Consider the following 21,927-nt stretch of genomic DNA (forward strand, 5'->3'; position numbering starts at 1 on the left):
CTATTATTGACATTGTTTTCTGCCAAGTTTTTCGAGCATTTCCGGCAAAGTATATATTCGTAGTATGAATTGTTTATGAGCTGCTAAACAATTGTACGTAGGCCTCTTTTGAAACTTAGTTACGTGTTCGATCACAGCTTTCGGACACGATTTACAGCTGGGGACGGTGCTGACCAACCCACCTTTGTTATGCCAGTTTATACCTTTCACTGCATACTTTGACAACTACTATATTTTGGGTCATTATTCTCTTGTAAAAACTCCTATCTGTAGTCGTTAAAAATATACAATTATGTTTCATTGCTTTTATTTTTATTTAAGGAAAAATTAAAACATGCTGAGATTTTTGGTGAAGAGATAGAATGTAAAATTTGTGTTCACTATAACATTTCTAAACATTGGTCTTTAAATGGGTGTTCCGATACGCTGAACACAGTTCATCAGATTCTTGTAACGAATGTGCATGGTCAGAATGGAACTTTATACGTGATAAATATGAATAAGTTTTCATTTAAGTATTTTACATTATAATTGCGCATTTAGAATCTGCAAGATGGACGCTGTTAAACCCTTGACCAAAGCAATTAAAGAAAAAAAAAGATTCAAGATTAGATATCTCTGTATTGATAAATACTAGTACTGCTGATATAATTCCTAAACGCATAAAAAAGAGTAGGTGAAGAGGAATGAAAGTTAAATAATTACTATTATATTGTATTGCGTTTTAAAAGATATATCTGAAAAAAATTTCAAAAACTCAAAACTACTACAAAACTCAAAATACCTACAAAATTACTTCACAATTGAAAAGAAATTAAGACTTACTAAGAAAGTTGCTTTAATAATAACTTAAGACCAAGTTCATGAAAAGTACAGTAAATTAAACTTACTGTGTACTATATCATTTCTCAGAAAGTCAATATACTGGTGAAAAATGGACGGGAGAATTGTGAAAGTGATATTTTGTTGTCTGACTGACACTATTTTTTTTTTTTTTTGGACAAAATAGCTATTTTCTTTATGACTAGAACTTTCACAGTCATTTGTTGAAATCTGCCATCTTTCAGAATGAACCTTCACATATTCTGTTAACAGATTTTAAATCTGGTTTTGTGACTGTCATTTTTTTTCGGGACAAAGTATCAACTTTAACTTCCACTAAATTAAATCTAAACTGAGTTATCTAAATCAAGATTACTAAATAAATCTCAATTTGATAATATAGTTTCTTAATAGATCACAACTCAGTTGAAGATCTTTAAAAAATGAAGTAAAAGGAATTCTCGCATTATTTCTCAAATGGTCATTACACGCTAGTGGGATATCAAAACTCAGTAAGTTGAGTACCAATAAAATACCTTAAGAGGTTCCATTACGGCGAAATTAAAATACAGCTAATTTTACAGTAATTAAGTCATATCCTCAAATAGATAAAAGACAATCGAAAAGTGGAACAAGAGCTCGCTAGACAATATTACTTTACATGAAATACCGTTATCACGACTCACTTATGTGCTTTCGATTTCCAGCCATTTAGAAAATCGGCATTTATTTTCGCGTTTATAAATAACTGCAAACGGAAAGCTACTAAGTGACTCGTTATAATGGTATCTCATGTAAAATGATAGTGTTAGCGCGCTTTTGTTCCACATTTCGATTATCTTTTATCTATTTGAAGATATCACATAATTACTGTAAAATTAGCAGTATTTTAATTTCTCAATGATTAGGCCTCTTAAATTCCTCCAGAAATAAACATATGTTGAAAAAAATCAAAATTGATAAATTTCTCTTTCAATACATCAAGAGCCGATCGAAGGAAAATAAAATGAAATATGAGTAGTTTGTTTGTTTATTTTTTCAATTTTGTTTCTCAAAGGATGAAAAAACAACGCAAGAAGAAAATCAAGAATCAGGAAGCTGAGTATTAGCAAAAGACCTTAATTTTTTCTGTAAACAGCGCCATGTTGAAAATTAAAATGATTAGTAAAATGAACCCGATAACATAGTATCTTAAGAGCTTAAGATTAGATTTAAAAGAAATAAATGGAAGTAAATATAGTTTTCGCAATGTTCTCCAAAGGATGATTATACGTTTGAAGGAATTCAAGACAAGTTCAGTACTAGTAAAAAACTTGGAATATCTCCAAAATCAACGTATAGATCTAGTTGAGAGTAAATCTCAGTCTGATAATATAAAATCTTTATCTCATAATATCCAGTTTAAGAGAATTTTATCAACTATAGTTATAATAAAAGACTTGGAATATCTCCAAAATCAACATATAGATCTAGTTGAGAGTAAATCTCAGTCTGATAATATAAACTCTTTATCTCATAAAATCCAGTTTAAGATAATTTTATCAAATATAGTTCTAATAAAAGATTTGTAATATCTCCAAAATCAACACATAAGACCTGTTGAAAGTAAATCTCAGTCTGATATCAGAAGCTTTTATCTATAAGGAATCTCAGTCTGATATCAGAAGCTTTTATCTATAAAGAATCTCAGTCTGATATCAGAAGCTTTTATCTATAAGGAATCTCAGTCTGATATCAGAAGCTTTTATCTGTAAAGAATCTCAGTTTGATATCAGAAGCTTTTATATATAAAGAATCTCAGTCTGATATCAGAAGCTTTTATGTATAAAGAGTCTCAGTCTGATATCAGAAGCTTTTATCTGTAAAGAATCTCAGTCTGATATCAGAAGCTTTTATATATAAAGAATCTCAGTCTGATATCAGAAGCTTTTATCTGTAAAGAATCTCAGTCTGATATCAGAAGCTTTTATCTATAAAGAATCTCAGTCTGATATCAGAAGCTTTTATCTGTAAAGAATCTCAGTTTGATATCAGAAGCTTTTATCTATAAAGAATCTCAGTCTGATATCAGAAGCTTTTATCTGTAAAGAATCTCAGTCTGATATCAGAAGCTTTTATCTATAAAGAATTTCAGTCTGATATCAGAAGCTTTTATCTATAAAGAATCTCAGTCTGATATCAGAAGCTTTTATCTCATAAAGATCCAGTTAAAGAGAATTTTATCAAATATTGTCCTTCTAAGTAATAGTATACGTATAATTAGGAATTTTACCTTTTGACAATAGACTATGTTATTTACTTACTTGTTAATCTTAACTTTAGGACACTTGCAAGCAAGGTCTCTCATGTGCACCCACAAGTAATTGGTTCCTCTGCGCAGACGAGTATCACGGGTCCTCTTGTATACTGACTGTACGTTGATAGAAAATTTCACCCAATCATCGGCTGTTTCTCGAGCAATAACGGTAGCCAGAACAGCTGAAAATAAAGAAAATTATGTTTTGACATTAATTTATTATAGTCTATTATAGTCTAATACAGGGTGGCCCACAAAATGTTACACCATTCTATCACACACATTTAATTTTTTTTTAAACGTTACAGACTGAGTGTTGAACATAACGACGGTGAGAGACAGTGGATCCCGTATATTCTGGATATTAATCCATGTGATTTCTTTCTATGATGTTATTGGAAGAAAATGTATTCGCAAGAAAGCCTGTAAATGCAGTGCAACTCAGGGTTCCTATCATCTAGTTGGGCCGTTCAATTTTGGAAAACTCACGCTGGAGGGTTATGATAAATGCAAAGGTTCGCGTGCAAGAAAATATGGAACAACATGGTAGACACATTGAACCCATTCTGCACTAACTCACTTTTGATCAGACAATTAATTAAGTTAATTTTGTAATGTTTCACATAAAACTGTAACAAGTAATTAAATGACATATTGTGCGCCAGCCTGTATATATGGAAGTCATAATTTTAACTACAATGTAAGGGAATAACGAACATTTTACTGTAATTTCTTACACTCTTTGTTTTCATATCTGCCATGTTATTTTTTTTTTAATTGGTTAAGATTGAACTGTTATCTGTTGAAACCATGACGCAGATTGCTTGCCCCCTAACTTAATTTGTAGAAGAATAGTTCATTTTTTCGAATAATAAAGTTTTTGGAAGAGAAATTTGGTCTTTGATTCATTGGTTCAAATTTAATGTCCGCTTTCAATATAGAAACTATAAATGACAGAATTTGATGCAGTATTACTCCTGTTTGTATCAGGAACAAGCATTTCCGCCATGAGTTGAGCCCAGAAGAATGCGAACCATGCGAACCTTGAAACCATGCCTGTTAGCTACTTGGTCAATTCATATACTCTTCGCAAAACATGTATGTTAATTGTGCTTTTAGTCTTTTCCAGAGGCAGTTAGATGTGAAAACCTACTCAAACATCTTTGAATTTCAATATTGAAAATTTGTCTAAATCCGTTGTAATCTATTTTCGAGATTCTAGTTAACTTGAATTACAGAAATTCGGTGTATAGCGTTTATTGTCAGGACTATCTAAGATGGTGTTAATGTATGAATGTTATTTCTTACAATTTAGTAAGCATGGCCAGAACCGGTTCCTGGTGGAACCGGTTTTCGGGTCTGAACGGATCCGGTTCTAGAATATGCGGTTCCGGAACCGGTTTTTCGGATCCAGGTCTGAAACCGGTTCTTCGGATCCAGGTTTGGAACCGGTTCTTCGGATCTAGGTTTGGAGCCGGTTCTTCGGACCCAGGTCTAGAACCGGTTCTTCGGATCCAGGTATGGAACCGGTTCTTCGGATCCAGGTATGGAACCAGTTCCGGAACCGGTTCTGAAAACCGGATCTCCAAGAACCGGTTCCTCGCGAAACCGGTTCCACTGGAACCGAAACTTTGTGGCCATCCCTACGCTAAACCCGAGCTGCTGGCAGGCTGTGAACAGTGTGCTAGATGAAATGGTGGAAGCTACAGGCAGGCGTCCAGGCGGTTGCCGCTTGTCTCATTTGGCTAAATAAACTGGGTAACTGGCAAACTCATTGGCTAAACAGGCAAACTGGCCAACTCATTTGGCTAAACACCCACTGGTGGACCAAAATATTTTTCTGGGAGCACAAGCGGGTCTGGGCGGGAAGGGCACAAGTGCATGGTCCTCTTTGCATTTTTTTGAAGGTGAACTTTTTGCCGCCTTTACGGGTCTTTGGGGGCTTTCGGATCCAGGTCTGAAACCGGTTCCTAAGATCCGGTTCTGGAACCGGGTTTTCAGATCCAGATTTGGAACCGGTTCCTAAGATCCGGTTCTAGAACCGGGTTTTCGGATCCAGGTCTGGAACCGGTTCCTAAGATCCGGTACTGGAACCGGGTTTTCATATCCAGGTCTAGAACCGGTTCCTAAGATCTCCGAGAATGGAAGCGGAACTTTTGTGGCCATCCCTACAATTTAGTGTTCAAATTACAAATACTGAGAAATTAAATTACATGGAAATTCTGTTGAAATTATTGCAATATAATTGATATTACATTAGTATTAATCACACACAAGTAGTAGCATGGAAAGCATCGGACAAACAGCAGCAGTTAATCCGGCACCACTTTTTGAGGAACGCCGAAGTCAACAATATTTTTGTCGTATTGAGTAATTCGGTTGATTAACTGTAACTTTAAAAAAAATATATAATTAGTTCAAACTTTACTACATAGATCAAAATCGTCTACTTTCATAAACGAATTACTTTAGTCGCCCTTCCTACTCATACTTTGCATTCACACAAGCCCTTTCATAGTCACATTGCCCATAATAGCAACATTTTTCTCAGAGCAGCAACATTTTGATAACAAAGACATTTACTGCAGATTAAGTGAAAAACGAAGCTTTATTACCTTTTGCATACTTGCTTGCATACTATTTTAACAATGGAATAAAATTTATTTGTAATGTTTTCGTTACGTTTACAGTCATGTTTCTGAGTTCTTGTGTCTAACTTACATAGTTGATAATAGCTTCTGTTCCTAACGTTTCTGAGTTCTTGTGTCTAACTTACATAGTTGATAATAGCTTCTGTTCCTAACATAAGTATGTTCTACTTTTATTAATTCAAATAACTTCTCTTCCTGACATCAGTATATTCTACTTTTATTAGTTCAAATAACTTCTCTTCCTGACATCAATATATTCTGCTTTCATTAATTCAAATAACTTTTGTTCCTGACATCAGTATATTCTTCTCTTATTAGTTCACAATAGCTTCTGTTCCTGATATCAGAATACTGCTTATATTAGTTCACAATAGCTTCTGTTCCTGACATCAGTATATTCTGCTTTTATTAATTCAAATAACCTTTTTTCCTTACATCAGTATATTCTGCTTTTATTCAAATAATTTTTGTTTTTGACATCAGTATATTTTGCTTTCATTAGTTCACAATAGCTTCTGTTCCTGACATCAGAATACTGCCTATATTAGTTCACAATAGCTTCTGTTCCTGACATCAGAATATTCTAATTTTATTAGTTCACAGTAGCTTCTGTTCCTGACATCAGTATATTCTAATTTTATTAGTTCACAGTAGCTTCTGTTCCTGACATCAGTATAATCTGCTTTTATTAGTTCAAATAACTTCTCTTCCTGACATCAGTATATTCTGTTTATATTAATTCAGATATATTCTTTCCTGACATCAGCATACTATACTTTTATTAATTCAAATAACTTTTGTTCCTGATATTAGTATATTATGCTCTGATTAGTTGAAATATCTTCTGTTCCTGACATTAGTATATTCTGCTTTTATTAGTTTAAATATCTTCTGTTCCTGACATCAATATATTCTGCTTATATGAATTCAAATAACTTCTGGGGCCGCGGTGACTCAGTGGTAGAGCGTTCACCTCTGGTGCTTGGGGTCTCGGGTTCGATCCCAGCCCCCGCCAAGTGAACTTTGTGGTGGACAAACACCATGTGCGTGGGTTTTCTCGGGGTTCTCCCATTTCCTCCCACTTTCTTCATTCCTCCATTTCATTCATTACTCATCATCACCGTCTCCTTTAGCCTAACCGGCATAACCGTGGGACATAAAACTCAAAGATTTCATTTCATTTTCAAATAACTTTTGTTCCTTACATCAGCATATTCTGCTTATATGAATTCAAGTAACTTCTGTTTCTGACAGTAAATTCTGCTTTTATTATTATGTCTATTTCTCACTCGTAGAGAATTTCTTTTGGTGTGATTATACATACAGTGGAAAATCTCATATATGCTGCCAGTTTCGATGAAAATCCCCTTTATCCCATTCCGAATAATTAACGTCAAAAAATCTCACGAAATGTCATTTTTACCACGGATTGGCATCACTGGGATGACATTGAATTGTGCAAAAAAAAAAGCGAGCTATAAATAAAACCTTATTTGAGTTATATACGTATATACGAGGTGTGTTGAAATATACGGTGAAAAATTTTATTAGAAACAATAAGGTTACATGGAATTTGATTTAATCTCCTTCAGGTGAATAATTTTATTAGAAACAAAGCAATAATCTTACATGGAATTTGATTTAATCTCCTTCAGGTGAATAATTTTATTAGGAACAAAGCAATAATCTTACATGGAATCTGATTTAATCTCCTTCAGGTGAATAATTTTATTAGAAACAAAGCAATAATCTTACATGGAATTTGATTTAATCTCCTTCAGGTGAATAATTTTATTAGGAACAAAGCAATAATCTTACATGGAATTTGATTTAATCTCCTTCAGGTGAATAATTTTATTAGAAACAAAGCAATAATCTTACATGGAATTTGATTTAATCTCCTTCAGGTGAATAATTTTATTAGGAACAAAGCAATAATCTTACATGGAATTTGATTTAATCTCCTTCAGGTGAATAATTTTATTAGAAACAAAGCAATAATCTTACATGGAATTTGATTTAATCTCCTTCAGGTGAATAATTTTATTAGGAACAAAGCAATAATCTTACATGGAATTTGATTTAATCTCCTTCAGGTGAATAATTTTATTAGAAACAAAGCAATAATCTTACATGGAATTTGATTTAATCTCCTTCAGGTGAATAATTTTATTAGAAACAAAGCAATAATCTTACATGGAATTTGATTTAATCTCCTTCAGGTGAATAATTTTATTAGAAACAAAGCAATAATCTTACATGGAATTTGATTTAATCTCCTTCAGGTGAATAATTTTATTAGGAACAAAGCAATAATCTTACATGGAATTTGATTTAATCTCCTTCAGGTGAATAATTTTATTAGGAACAAAGCAATAATCTTACATGGAATTTGATTTAATCTCTTTCAGGTGAATAATTTTATTAGGAACAAAGCAATAATCTTACATGGAATTTGATTTAATTTGCTTCAAAGTACTGTCCTTGCCTGCAATGCACTGCACTAAATGCGACATTAAATCCATGAAATGGAAGCATTTCTGGAAGGTTTCCTTTGCGTCGGCGTTCAGCTGCGCTGTCGTGAACTCTCAATGTCAGGAATGGTGTCAAAACCTTTTCCTCTTAGCACGGTTTTAATTTATGGGAAAAGCCAGAGGTCCCATGATGCTATATCTGGTGAGTAAGGCGGATATGGACAAACAGGAACATTTTTTTCCGTCCAAGAGGTCACGAATCAAAATCGAGATGTGGAAACAAATTTTGCACTCACTCGTCTCATATGCAAAGTATCGATTAAAATGCTTTACACGGATCCGTACGAGGTGCTAAGTTCTTTGATAAGTTCTCGAATAATTATTCACCTCTTTGAGCGAACAATTTTGGCTACTTTTTGCACATTTTCTTCTGTTTCTGAGGTTGAATAGACGTCCCAAACGTTGCTCGTCCTCTACCGACTCATTTCCGCTTTTAGATCGTTCATGTCACTTGTGAACAGTCTTCAGAGCTACAGCATTATCACCATACACCAAATTCAGCATTTCATGAGTTTCTTTGGTACCTTTTTTGCAACTTAAAACAGAACTTCATGTTTATGCGTTGTTCGAAATCCATGATGCACGATAGACACGGTGAATACTTCACTCTAGCGGTTCTGGACACTGACTGACAAGTGAGAACGTGTTCCAACTTGATATTCTCTGTCTCAACGGATCAGGCTATCGGACAAATTAAGTTAAATGGCTGTAGCAACAGAAGTTGCTGCCAAGGGCGCCGATTTCTCTGTAACTTTGGGGGGCCCATTCATAAAAAAAATGTATATAACAATACATATAACAATGAAAAATACATATAAAATACATATTCATAACAATACATGGGGGTTCACATATGTAGCTAAGAAAAACATTCACCGTTTTTTTTTTTTTTTTTTTTTTTGGATCACATGTTGGAGGCAACCTTACTATAATGCCTCTAATTTAAAATAAAACACCCACGCTTTTTATTTCTAATTGTTCTCTTGATAGAAATTTGCGGGCATTAAATCTAATGGAACTATTTTCAAAGATATTTGTTTATGAAGGCATGAGGTAAACTGCTTCAAATTAGTATATTTATAATTACTTATATTTTCGAATGTGAGATCACTTTTCACGGCAGGACCATGGACGCGTTTGTTTAAACATAGTTACATTGCGTTCAGCGTCCTCAAGTTTGCATAAAAAGTATTAGAGATATATATTCAAGTGTGGACACTTTCACTATTTGTTATAAACGGTATTTCAAAGATCCCTAATTTCAGGTCATTTTTTCTCCTGACTCCATAGACAGAGGATATATTCAAATATAGTTTAATTGAAGATTCAGCATCCCCAAAGTAGATTATATATATCCGGACCTTAAAGGCAGAGGGGAGTAAGTCATTTTTATTAAATTGTCAGAAGAGACAGAAAACAGTGACTTACTTCTTTTTGCCTTTAAGTGCCTTCGGACTTATATCCAATTTTATTGTTGCTATTTGATAAAGTATTTATAATACAACTACAAGCTTTCTAAGAATAAGAGATATCAGGACACGCGTTTCAAATCTGGCAATAAGTAATTTTCAGAAAAAAATGACTTACTCCCCTCTGCCTTTAAGGTCCGGATATATAAAGCACAATCAGAAATTTATCCACACGTAGGCTTGTGTTGGTGGCGTAATGTTAATTCTTTTTGAATGTTCTACACCCCATATTAATAAATAACTCCTCAAAGAAATATTATTTTTCGGCGAAAACAGTTAACTGGTTCATATTAGCTTTTGCTACCTCAGTGGCGTACGGAAGGAGGGCCCAGAGGGGCCGCCCCCCAAAGAGGTCCGACAATGTACTTTGGTACTTTGATGTTTGTAATTTTTTAAAATATATTTTTATGTCTATATATTTTTTGTTTGTAATTTTTCTATATGTACCTATAACAGCACTTGCCCCCCCCCAAACATACATCCTGGCTACGCTACTGTACTACCTTAAATAACTAAAAATACAAATTATTGAACAAAGCTACGTTTACTTATAAGTAATAACTGTATAACAGTTTTGTCCACTACTGTACATATTGGCTTCATTAGACACTGTAAAAACAAGATGGAATTGCATCTAAATATAGAGAAAGAGATCGTTGTGTTTCTAGATATGAAAATAAGTAGGTAAGGAGACAAGCTAGTCACAGAATAGTTCCAGAAGAAGTGTGCATCAGCGAACTTATATCATAAAAGGAGCGATGTCAGTGTTGCCACACTTGGCACAATTGTACCAAATTCAGCCCTTTTTGTCATTCATCCGCCCGTTGGTACCAGGCTGGCATTTTCAGCCCCTTTTGTGAAAAAGTTTGGTACAATTCTACCCAATTCAGCACCATTTAACAAATACTTGTCACATTTTCAAAAGTGTCAGTAAGACTTTTCCTACATTTCACGTTACTCATACTGCTGTTGAACATTCATTCTGTGATGTTGCACCACACGAAGCTAGAACTTTGTGAAATATTCGTAATTCGAACTACACCGGGAAACAAATGACGCTAGAAAGGCGCAATAATTTATATTTTAATATTTTGTTATAAAGTACTGTTTACACACGAACTCGGAGATGGTTGATTTGTTCCTCGTTTTATATATTTATTCATATATGTCAATAATACAGTTTTGATTTATTGGTCACTTCGAAATAGAGGCGTGAGTAGATGGTGGGCACTTGACAACCGGTAGCTGAAAAATCGCCTTTTTTTCCATGGTCTCCTGAGAGCAAGGACTCAATTTTCCACTGTCTCACGATACGCTATGACCCACGCCCCGTCAGCTCACGATCTTTTACGACCTCTATGTTAGGGGTGTATTCGTTCCCTTTTATGAGCACTTTTTAGGGGGTGTATTCATTCCCTTTTATGAGCACTTTTTAGGGGGTGTACTCGTTCTCTTTTATGATCACTTTTCCAACCCCTACGAACACATAGAAGAGCAGATAACACATAAGAATACGTAACACACAGCAGAACAGATAACACATAAGAGTACGTAACATAACAAGGGTGTACTCGTTTCAACCCCTATTTTAACATAGGAGATAACACATAAGATTACGAACACATGGAAGAGCAGATAACACATAACACTACGTAACACACAGCAGAACAGATAACACATAAGAGTACGTAACATAACAAGGGTGTACTCGTTCTCTTTTATGAGCATATTTTTCAACCCTTACGAACACATAGAAGAGCAGATAACACATAAGGCTACGTAACACACAGCAGAGCAGATAACACATAGCACTATTTTAACATAGCAGAACATAAGACTATCTAACATAACAAGGGTGTATTCATTCCCTTTTATGAGCATATTTTTCAACCCTTATTTTAACATAGCAGAAATTACACTGAGACTATGAACACACAGCAGAACAGATAATACATAGCACAGCTAATAAAAGAGCATGGCTTATTTTCCAACCCCTATTTTAACATAGCAGAAATTCCACTGAGACTACGTAACACACAACAACCTCCATTTTAGGGGTGTACTCGTTCTCTTTTATGAGCATATTTTCCAACCCCTACGAACACATAGCAAAGGTGTATTTGTTTTCAACCCTTTAGCATAAGACTATGTAACACATAGCAGAGCAGATAATAAACACAACAACCTCCATTTTAGGGGGTGTATTCATTCCCTTTTATGAGCATATTTTTCAACCCCTATTATAACATAGCACAGATTACATAGCAGATCTAATACAAGAGTATGGCTTATTTTCCAACCTTTATTTTACCATAACAGAGACTACGAAACATAGCGGACATAGCACAGGGGGTGTATTCATTTTCTCCACCCCTAATTGAACATAGCAGAAATTACACTGAGACTACGAACACACAGCAGACCAGAGAATACATAACATTTTAAAGGGTGTACTCGTTCCAACCCCTATTTTACCATAGCAGAAATTACATAAGATTTTTTTCAACCCCTATTTTAAGACAATGAATACCTATGTAACATAGCGATTCGATACGCTCTTTGAACCGATTTGGATGAAACTCGGTATATGGGGGTTTTCGGACATGCTGATTACAAATATCATACTTATTTTTATCTGGGTCCTATAGTTTATGTGGCATACACCCTTTGTATGACAATTTTAACCGATTTGGATGAAACTCAGTATATAGGGGTTTTCGGACATGCTGATTACGAATATCATACCTATTTTTACCTGGGTCTTATAGTTTATGTGGCATACGCTTTTTCTCTGACAATTTTAACCGATTTGGATGAAACTCGGCATATGGGGGTTTTCGACCATGCTGAGTACGAATATCATACTTATTTTTACCTGGGTCCTATAGTTTATGTGGCATACGCCCTTTTCTATGAAAATTTTAACCGATTTGAATGAAACTCGGCATATGGGGTTTTTCAGACATGCTGATTACGAATATCATATTTATTTTTACCTGCGTCTTATAGTTTATGTGGGATACGCCCTTTGTATGACACTTAAAACCCAATTACTCGTAAACGAAACAACATATCGAGGTGCTGTTTCCACATTTAGGAAGAGGTCATCAACTACTACAAGTTCCAAAATAGTGGCCATCGAGGTCAAAGGTCAAAGTACTTAAAACCTAATAACTCAAAAACGGAGCCACATATTGAGGTGCTGTTTCCACATTTAGCAAGAGGTCATCAACTAGTACAAGTTCCAAAATAATGATCATCGAGGTCAAAGGTCAACATACTTAAAACCTAATAACTCTAAAATGGATCCACATATTGAGGTGCTGTTTCCACATATAGTAATTGGTCATCAACTACTACAAGTTTCAAAAATAGTGGCCATCGAGATCAAAGGTCAACATACTTAAATGCTAATAACTCGAAAACTGAGCCATATATTGAGGTGTTGTTGCCACATTTAGTAATTGGTCATCAGGTACTACAAGTTTCAAAATAATGACCATCGAGGTTAAAGCCACATATTGAGATGGTGTTTTTACATATAGTAATTGGTCATCAACTACTACAAGTTTCAAAAATAGTGGCCATCGAGGTCAAAGGTCAACATACTTAAAACCTAATAACTCGAAAACGGAGCCACATATTGAGATGATGTTTCCAAATTTAGTAATTGGTCATCAACTACTACAAGTTCAAATAAAATGAAAGCCCAATGAACCAATGAACGCAAACAACTCTTAAACAGAGCAACGTATTGAGGTGCTGTTTCCAAATCTAGTAATACGTCATCAACTACTACATGTTCTGAAAAGACTGACCATCGAGATTAAAGGTCAAATATTTAAGCTTTAATAACTTTAAACAAAGTCTGTCTGACCTATTCAGTTTGTACCAAGCAGATAGAAGTGAAGAATGAATAAATATGACTGGCTTACTTCGAGAAAGAAAGCAACGATATACATTTTAACTAGCTGCGTATTTTAAATCATTTTGTACTATTTAAAGAAACAAACAATCGGATAAATTTAACCGACTCAGAAGTTCAATACTATTTTGTACTCTTGAGTGAGCTTTCCAATTTTGTAGCAAGAAGGACCATTTTTTTAAACTAACTCAGAATTTCATTTCATTTTTGTAATACTCAAATTTGGATGAAATGTTTAGTTTTGTACGAACCAGAAACATTTGATTGGATTATTTCTTTATGTACCAATTGGAAAAAGTGAAGGGCCATTATTCAAATAAACGAAGGAATAAAGTATTTAGTTTTGTACCAACTAGAAAAAAGAAGTGAAGTATGAATTAAATTTAGGTGGACTATTTTCTTTTGTACCAACTGGAAAAGACAAGAAGAGCTACTTTAACTAGCTCATTATGTACTGTTTAAGGAAACGAAAATTGACTATTTAACTAGCTCAGAATTTATGTAAGAATAATTTTGATGTTCTACTTTTTATACCAACGAGAAAAAAAATGAACTAGCTGAATATTTAAATATACGAAAGAATAAATTTAAGTGACCTATTCAATTTTGTACCAATGAGAAATGGCATTTTAACTGTCTCAGCAAAAGGCGAAGAAGGACTATTTTATATAATTTTACTACTCAAATAAACAATGGAGTATTTAGTTTTGCACCATTTTGGAGTATTCAAATAAACAAAGGACTTATAATTTGTATCAACTCTAAAATCAATTAAACGAAGTAATGCATTTGAGTGAGCTATTTAATTTGAAAAACCGAAGTTGAGTATTTTATACCATTTTGTATTATTTCAACAAACAAAGGAATAAGCAAAAAAAGGATTATTTTATATCATTTTAAACTAGTCTAATAAACGAAGGCATAAATATGAGTGAGCTATTTAATTTTGTAGGTGAGTATTTTAACGAAAGAACAAAATTGTACTAACCAGAAAAAACCGAAGAAGGCCCATTTTAACTAACTGAGAATTTCTGTACCTTTTTGTACTATTTAAACAAACGATGGGATAAATTTGAGTGACCTGTTTTTTGTACTAACCAGAAAAATCGAAGAAGGTACCTTTGTACTAGCCCAATGAACGAAAGAACAAATTTGGGTGTTCTACTTTTTATACCAAACAAAGAAGAACCATTTTGTACTACTCAAATAAACGAAAGAAAAAACGAAAAAAAGACCAATTTAACTAGCTCAGAATTTATATACGTTTTGTTTAGGTGTCCTACTTTTTGTACCAGCGTGAAATGCCATTTTAACCAGCTCAGTAGTATTCAAATAAACAAAAAACCGAAGAAGGATCATTTTAACTAGCTCAGAATTTCTGTACTTTTGTGCCATTCAAACACTAATCAGAAAAAGCGAAGAAGACCCACTTTAACTGAGAATTTCCGTACCTTTTTGTACTATTTAAACAAACGATGAGATAAATTTGAGTGACCTGTTTTTTGTATTAACCAGAAAAATCGAAGAAGGTACCTTTGTACTAGCCCAATGAACGAAAGAACAAATTTGGGTGTTCTACTTTTTTTTATACCAAACAAAGAAGAACCATTTTAACTAGCTCAAACACAATTTTAACTAGCGCAGAATTTCTGTAACGCAAAAATTAATTTGGATGGAGTAACAAGAAAAAAAGCAAAGATATGCCATATTAAATATTTAAATAAACGAAGGGATAAATTTAAGTGATCTATTCCATTTTGTACCAAGGAGAAATGCCATTTTTATCTAGCTTAGAATTTCTAGTGCATATTGTATTATTTAAACAAAACAAAGGGCTAAATTTGAGAAAGTGAACATGAACCATTTTACTCAAATTGGATGGAGTATTTAGCTTTGTATGAACCAGAAAAAAGTGAAGAAGGACCATTTTAACTAACTCAGACTTTTATACCATTTTGTACTACTCCAATAAACGAAATTTTATTTTTGTACCAATCACAAGAAAATCAAAGAATGGTCATTTTAAATAGCCAAGCAAAAAAAAAGGAAACGAAGGTATAAATTTGTACTGACCAGAAACGGAAGAGATATTTATTGAGGTGTCCTATTTCCTTTTTACCAACGAGAACCATTTCTAACTGGCTTAGAATTTTATACCTTTTTGAAAAATTTTTATCAAATCGAAAAAAGCAAGGAAATACCATTTTAAATAGCTCAGCATGTTATAGCTTTTTGTGTTTTTGGTCTACCCAATTTCTTGACCATGTTGTACTATTTAAACAAACAAAGGAATAAATTTGTGTGACCTATTCACTTTTATAGCAAGCAGAAAAAGCCCCTTTTAGTTTTATACCAACCACGAAGGTCCATTATAACAAGCTCGGTATTTTTATACCATTTTGTATTACTCTATTTCATTTTTGTAACAATCAGAAGAAAACAGCTCAGAATGTTATACCTTTGTGGTGTTACACTGAAGTCTCAATTTTTCCGGTCATTAACTACATATTTGAACGTAAGATTTAACCAACCTGAGTTGCGATATACATTGAATTTTAACTTAATTCTTTAGAACAGACTACATAGCAATTAGCGTTCTAAAGAAAACTGATGAATGACAACAAATAATAACAGCATACTTGTCCATTTTGAATCACAAGAGAAGAATTTCAGCGTGAAAACGAAAAACCTATACTGTTAATTCACCCGTCTGACCCCGATTTGCCAGATGAATTACGTGATAAAGTGACAATCATATATCCAACACAGGAAATAGAAGAAGTGTATTATTTTAGACGGTATAATAGATATAATGATGAAATACTCCCGGAAAGTGATGATGACAGTATTTCAAATATTACCTGTTTTGAACTGGAAGCTAATGAGTGCGAGTGTACTAGTGAAAGTATTAGTGATACATGTGTTATACAATTATTTAATGAGTATACACCAAATTAAGTATTATTATGTTAAGCATGTTCTAAACATAATGAAAATGAAAAAGATCACAATTGTTTGCTGCATTATGATTACGAATTATTATAAAAGGTGTGGACGGTCTTAATTAAACGTGAAATGAGAGAGAAAACCTATAAACTTTATTTAAAGAAGCATTTTAAAGGTTGCAATATTAAGAACACTTATACTTTGGAGAAAAAATTTAATCTGGTATATGAATACATTACAGAGTGTGATTATTATATCAACAAAATAGTACAAATGTTTTTAGAGAAAGATAAACAATTATTTAATTCTGTAAATGAACACTGAGCCCACTCTAGCATATGCATTTGATTGTGTAAGAATAGAACTTGAACAGTTAACTATATTATTTTATAAATGGATCAATTTGTAGTATTGTAATATTACAAACATTGGACTAGCACATGTAAATACTGAATTACCGGCAACTGAATTGTCAGGGAGAGTCAATTTAAATTGTTCTCTGGATGACACAAAAATAATACAAAATGTAGCATCACAAAGATAAAAATACCGAGCTTGTTATAATGGACCTTCGTGGTTGGTATAAAACTAAAAGGGGCTTTTTCTGCTTGCTATAAAAGTGAATAGGTCACACAAATTTATTCCTTTGTTTGTTTAAATAGTACAACATGGTCAAGAAATTGGGTAGACCAAAAACACAAAAAGCTATAACATGCTGAGCTATTTAAAATGGTATTTCCTTGCTTTTTTCGATTTGATAAAAATTTTTCAAAAAGGTATAAAATTCTAAGCCAGTTAGAAATGGTTCTTGTTGGTAAAAAGGAAATAGGACACCTCAATAAATATCTCTTCCGTTTCTGGTCAGTACAAATTTATACCTTCGTTTCCTTTTTTTTTTGCTTGGCTATTTAAAATGACCATTCTTTGATTTTCTTGTGATTGGTACAAAAATAAAATTTCGTTTATTGGAGTAGTACAAAATGGTATAAAAGTCTGAGTTAGTTAAAATGGTCCTTCTTCACTTTTTTCTGGTTCATACAAAGCTAAATACTCCATCCAATTTGAGTAAAATGGTTCATGTTCACTTTCTCAAATTTAGCCCTTTGTTTTGTTTAAATAATACAATATGCACTAGAAATTCTAAGCTAGATAAAAATGGCATTTCTCCTTGGTACAAAATGGAATAGATCACTTAAATTTATCCCTTCGTTTATTTAAATATTTAATATGGCATATCTTTGCTTTCTTTCTTGTTACTCCATCCAAATTAATTTTTGCGTTACAGAAATTCTGCGCTAGTTAAAATTGTGTTTGAGCTAGTTAAAATGGTTCTTCTTTGTTTGGTATAAAAAAAAGTAGAACACCCAAATTTGTTCTTTCGTTCATTGGGCTAGTACAAAGGTACCTTCTTCGATTTTTCTGGTTAGTACAAAAAACAGGTCACTCAAATTTATCTCATCGTTTGTTTAAATAGTACAAAAAGGTACGGAAATTCTCAGTTAAAGTGGGTCTTCTTCGCTTTTTCTGATTAGTGTTTGAATGGCACAAAAGTACAGAAATTCTGAGCTAGTTAAAATGATCCTTCTTCGGTTTTTTGTTTATTTGAATACTACTGAGCTGGTTAAAATGGCATTTCACGCTGGTACAAAAAGTAGGACACCTAAACAAAACGTATATAAATTCTGAGCTAGTTAAATTGGTCTTTTTTTCGTTTTTTCTTTCGTTTATTTGAGTAGTACAAAATGGTTCTTCTTTGTTTGGTATAAAAAGTAGAACACCCAAATTTGTTCTTTCGTTCATTGGGCTAGTACAAAGGTACCTTCTTCGATTTTTCTGGTTAGTACAAAAAACAGGTCACTCAAATTTATCCCATCGTTTGTTTAAATAGTACAAAAAGGTACAGAAATTCTCAGTTAGTTAAAATGGGCCTTCTTCGGTTTTTTCTGGTTAGTACAATTTTGTTCTTTCGTTAAAATACTCACCTACAAAATTAAATAGCTCACTCATATTTATGCCTTCGTTTATTAGACTAGTTTAAAATGATATAAAATAATCCTTTTTTTGCTTATTCCTTTGTTTGTTGAAATAATACAAAATGGTATAAAATACTCAACTTCGGTTTTTCAAATTAAATAGCTCACTCAAATGCATTACTTCGTTTAATTGATTTTAGAGTTGATACAAATTATAAGTCCTTTGTTTATTTGAATACTCCAAAATGGTGCAAAACTAAATACTCCATTGTTTATTTGAGTAGTAAAATTATATAAAATAGTCCTTCTTCGCCTTTTGCTGAGACAGTTAAAATGCCATTTCTCATTGGTACAAAATTGAATAGGTCACTTAAATTTATTCTTTCGTATATTTAAATATTCAGCTAGTTCATTTTTTTCTCGTTGGTATAAAAAGTAGAACATCAAAATTATTCTTACATAAATTCTGAGCTAGTTAAATAGTCAATTTTCGTTTCGTTAAACAGTACATAATGAGCTAGTTAAAGTAGCTCTTCTTGTCTTTTCCAGTTGGTACAAAAGAAAATAGTCCACCTAAATTTTATTCATACTTCACTTCTTTTTTCTAGTTGGTACAAAACTAAATACTCTATTCCTTCGTTTATTTGAATAATGGGCCTTCACTTTTTCCAGTTGGTACATAAGGAAATAATCCAATCAAATGTTTCTGGTTCGTACAAAACTAAACACTTCATCCAAATTTGAGTATTACAAAAATGAAATGAAATTCTGAGTTAGTTTAAAAAAATGGTCCTTCTTGCTACAAAATTGGAAAGCTCACTCAAGAGTACAAAATAGTATTGAACTTCTGAGTCGGTTAAATTTATCCGATTGTTTGTTTCTTTAAATAGTACAAAATGAATTAGAATACGCAGCTAGTTAAAATGTATATCGTTGTTTTCTTTCTCGAAGTAAGCCAGTCATATTTATTCATTCTTCACTTCTTGCTACAAAATTGGAAAGCTCACTCAAGAGTACAAAATAGTATTGAACTTCTGAGCCGGTTAAATTTATCCGATTGTTTCTTTCTTTAAATAGTACAAAATGATTTAAAATACGCAGCTAGTTAAAATGTATATCGTTGCTTTCTTTCTCGAAGTAAGCCAGTCATATTTATTCATTCTTCACTTCTCTCTGCTTGGTACAAACTGAATAGGTCAGACAGACTTTGTTTAAAGTTATTAAAGCTTAAATATTTTACCTTTGACCTAGATGGTCATTATTTTGAAACTTGTAGTAGTTGATGACCAGTTACTAGATTTGGAAACAGCACTTCAATATGTGTCTCAGTTGTCGAGTTATTAGGTTTTAAGAATGTTGACCTTTGACCTCCATGATCATTATTTTGGAACTTGTAGTAGTTGATGACGTATTACTAGATTTGGAAACATCACCTCAATACGTTGCTCTGTTTAAGAGTTATTTGCGTTCATTGGTTCATTGGGCTTTCATTATTTTTGGAACTTGTAGTAGTTGATGACCAATTACTAAATTTGGAAACACCATCTCAATATGTGGCTCCGTTTTCGAGTTATTAGGTTTAAAGTATTTTGACCTTTGACCTCGATGGTCATTATTTTGAAACTTGTAGTAGTTGATGACCAGTTACTAGATTTGGAAACAGCACTTCAATATGTGTCGCAGTTGCCGAGTTATTAGGTTTTAAGTATGTTGACCTTTGACGTCGATGATCATGATTTTGGAACTTGTAGTAGTTGATGACGTATTACTAGATTTGGAAACAGCACCTCAATACGTTGCTCTGTTTAAGAGTTATTTGCGTTCATTGGTTCATTGGGCTTTCATTATTTTTGGAACTCGTAGTAGTTGATGACCAATTACTAAATTTGGAAACACCATCTCAATATGTGGCTTTGACCTCGATGGTCATTATTTTGAAACTTGTAGTACCTGATGACCAATTACTAAATGTGGCAACAACACCTCAATATGTGGCTCAGTTTTCGAGTTATTAGGTTTTAAGTATGTTGACCTTTGACCTCGATGGCCACTATTTTTGAAACTTGTAGTAGTTGATGACCAATTACTATATGTGGAAACAGCACCTCAATATGTGGATCCATTTTAGAGTTATTAGGTTTTAAGTATGTTGACCTTTGACCTCGATGATCATTATTTTGGAACTTGTACTAATTGATGACCTCTTGCTAAATGTGGAAACAGCACCTCAATATGTGGATCCATTTTCGAGTTATTAGGTTTTAAGTACTTTGACCTTTGACCTCGATGGCCACTATTTTGGAACTTGTAGTAGTTGATGACCTCTTGCTAAATGTGGAAACAGCACCTCGATATGTTGTTTCGTTTACGAGTAATTGGGTTTTAAGTGTCATACAAAGGGCGTATCCCACATAAACTGTAAGACGCAGGTAAAAATAAATATGATATTCGTAATCAGCATGTCCGAAAAACCCCATATGCCGAGTTTCATCCAAATCGGTTAAAATTGTCATAGAAAAGGGCGTATGCCACATAAACTATAGGATCCAGGTAAAAATAAGTATGATATTCGTACTCAGCATGGTCGACAACCCCCATATGCCGAGTTTCATCCAAATCGGTTAAAATTATCATAGAAAGAGCGTATGCCACATAAACTATAAGACCCAGGTAAAAATAGGTATGATATTCGTAATCAGCATGTCCGAAAACCCCTATATACTTAGTTTCATCCAAATCGGTTAAAATATTCATACAAAGGGCGTATGCCACATAAACTATAGAACCCAGATAAAAATAAGTATGATATTTGTAATCAGCATGTCCGAAAACCCCCATATACCGAGTTTCATCCAAATCGGTTCAAAGAGCGTATCGAATCGCTACGTTACATAGGTATTCATTGTCTTAAAATAGGGGTTGAAAAAAATCTTATGTAATTTCTGCTATGGTAAAATAGGGGTTGGAACGAGTACACCCTTTAAAATGTTATGTATTCTCTGGTCTGCTGTGTGTTCGTAGTCTCAGTGTAATTTCTGCTATGTTCAATTAGGGGTGGAGAAAATGAATACACCCCCTGTGCTATGTCCGCTATGTTTCGTAGTCTCTGTTATGGTAAAATAAAGGTTGGAAAATAAGCCATACTCTTGTATTAGATCTGCTATGTAATCTGTGCTATGTTATAATAGGGGTTGAAAAATATGCTCATAAAAGGGAATGAATACACCCCCTAAAATGGAGGTTGTTGTGTTTATTATCTGCTCTGCTATGTGTTACATAGTCTTATGCTAAAGGGTTGGAAACAAATACAC

At 33.4% G+C, this 21,927-nt stretch overlaps 1 protein-coding gene across 1 annotated transcript in view; it reads right to left on the minus strand.

Moving 5' to 3' along the window:
• NetA (Netrin-A) overlaps positions 1–21,927 on the minus strand; it is a 662,627-nt gene that overhangs the window by 9,843 nt on the left and 630,857 nt on the right. Inside the window, exon 6 of the mRNA XM_081750544.1 lies at positions 3,126–3,300. Within this exon, the coding sequence (XP_081606670.1) occupies positions 3,126–3,300 (175 nt within the window). The remainder of the gene's footprint in view (positions 1–3,125; positions 3,301–21,927) is intronic.

The sequence above is a fragment of the Thermobia domestica genome, chromosome 3, assembly GCF_964235325.1.
Source record: "Thermobia domestica chromosome 3, izTheDome1.hap1.1, whole genome shotgun sequence".
Taxonomy (NCBI): domain Eukaryota; kingdom Metazoa; phylum Arthropoda; class Insecta; order Zygentoma; family Lepismatidae; genus Thermobia; species Thermobia domestica.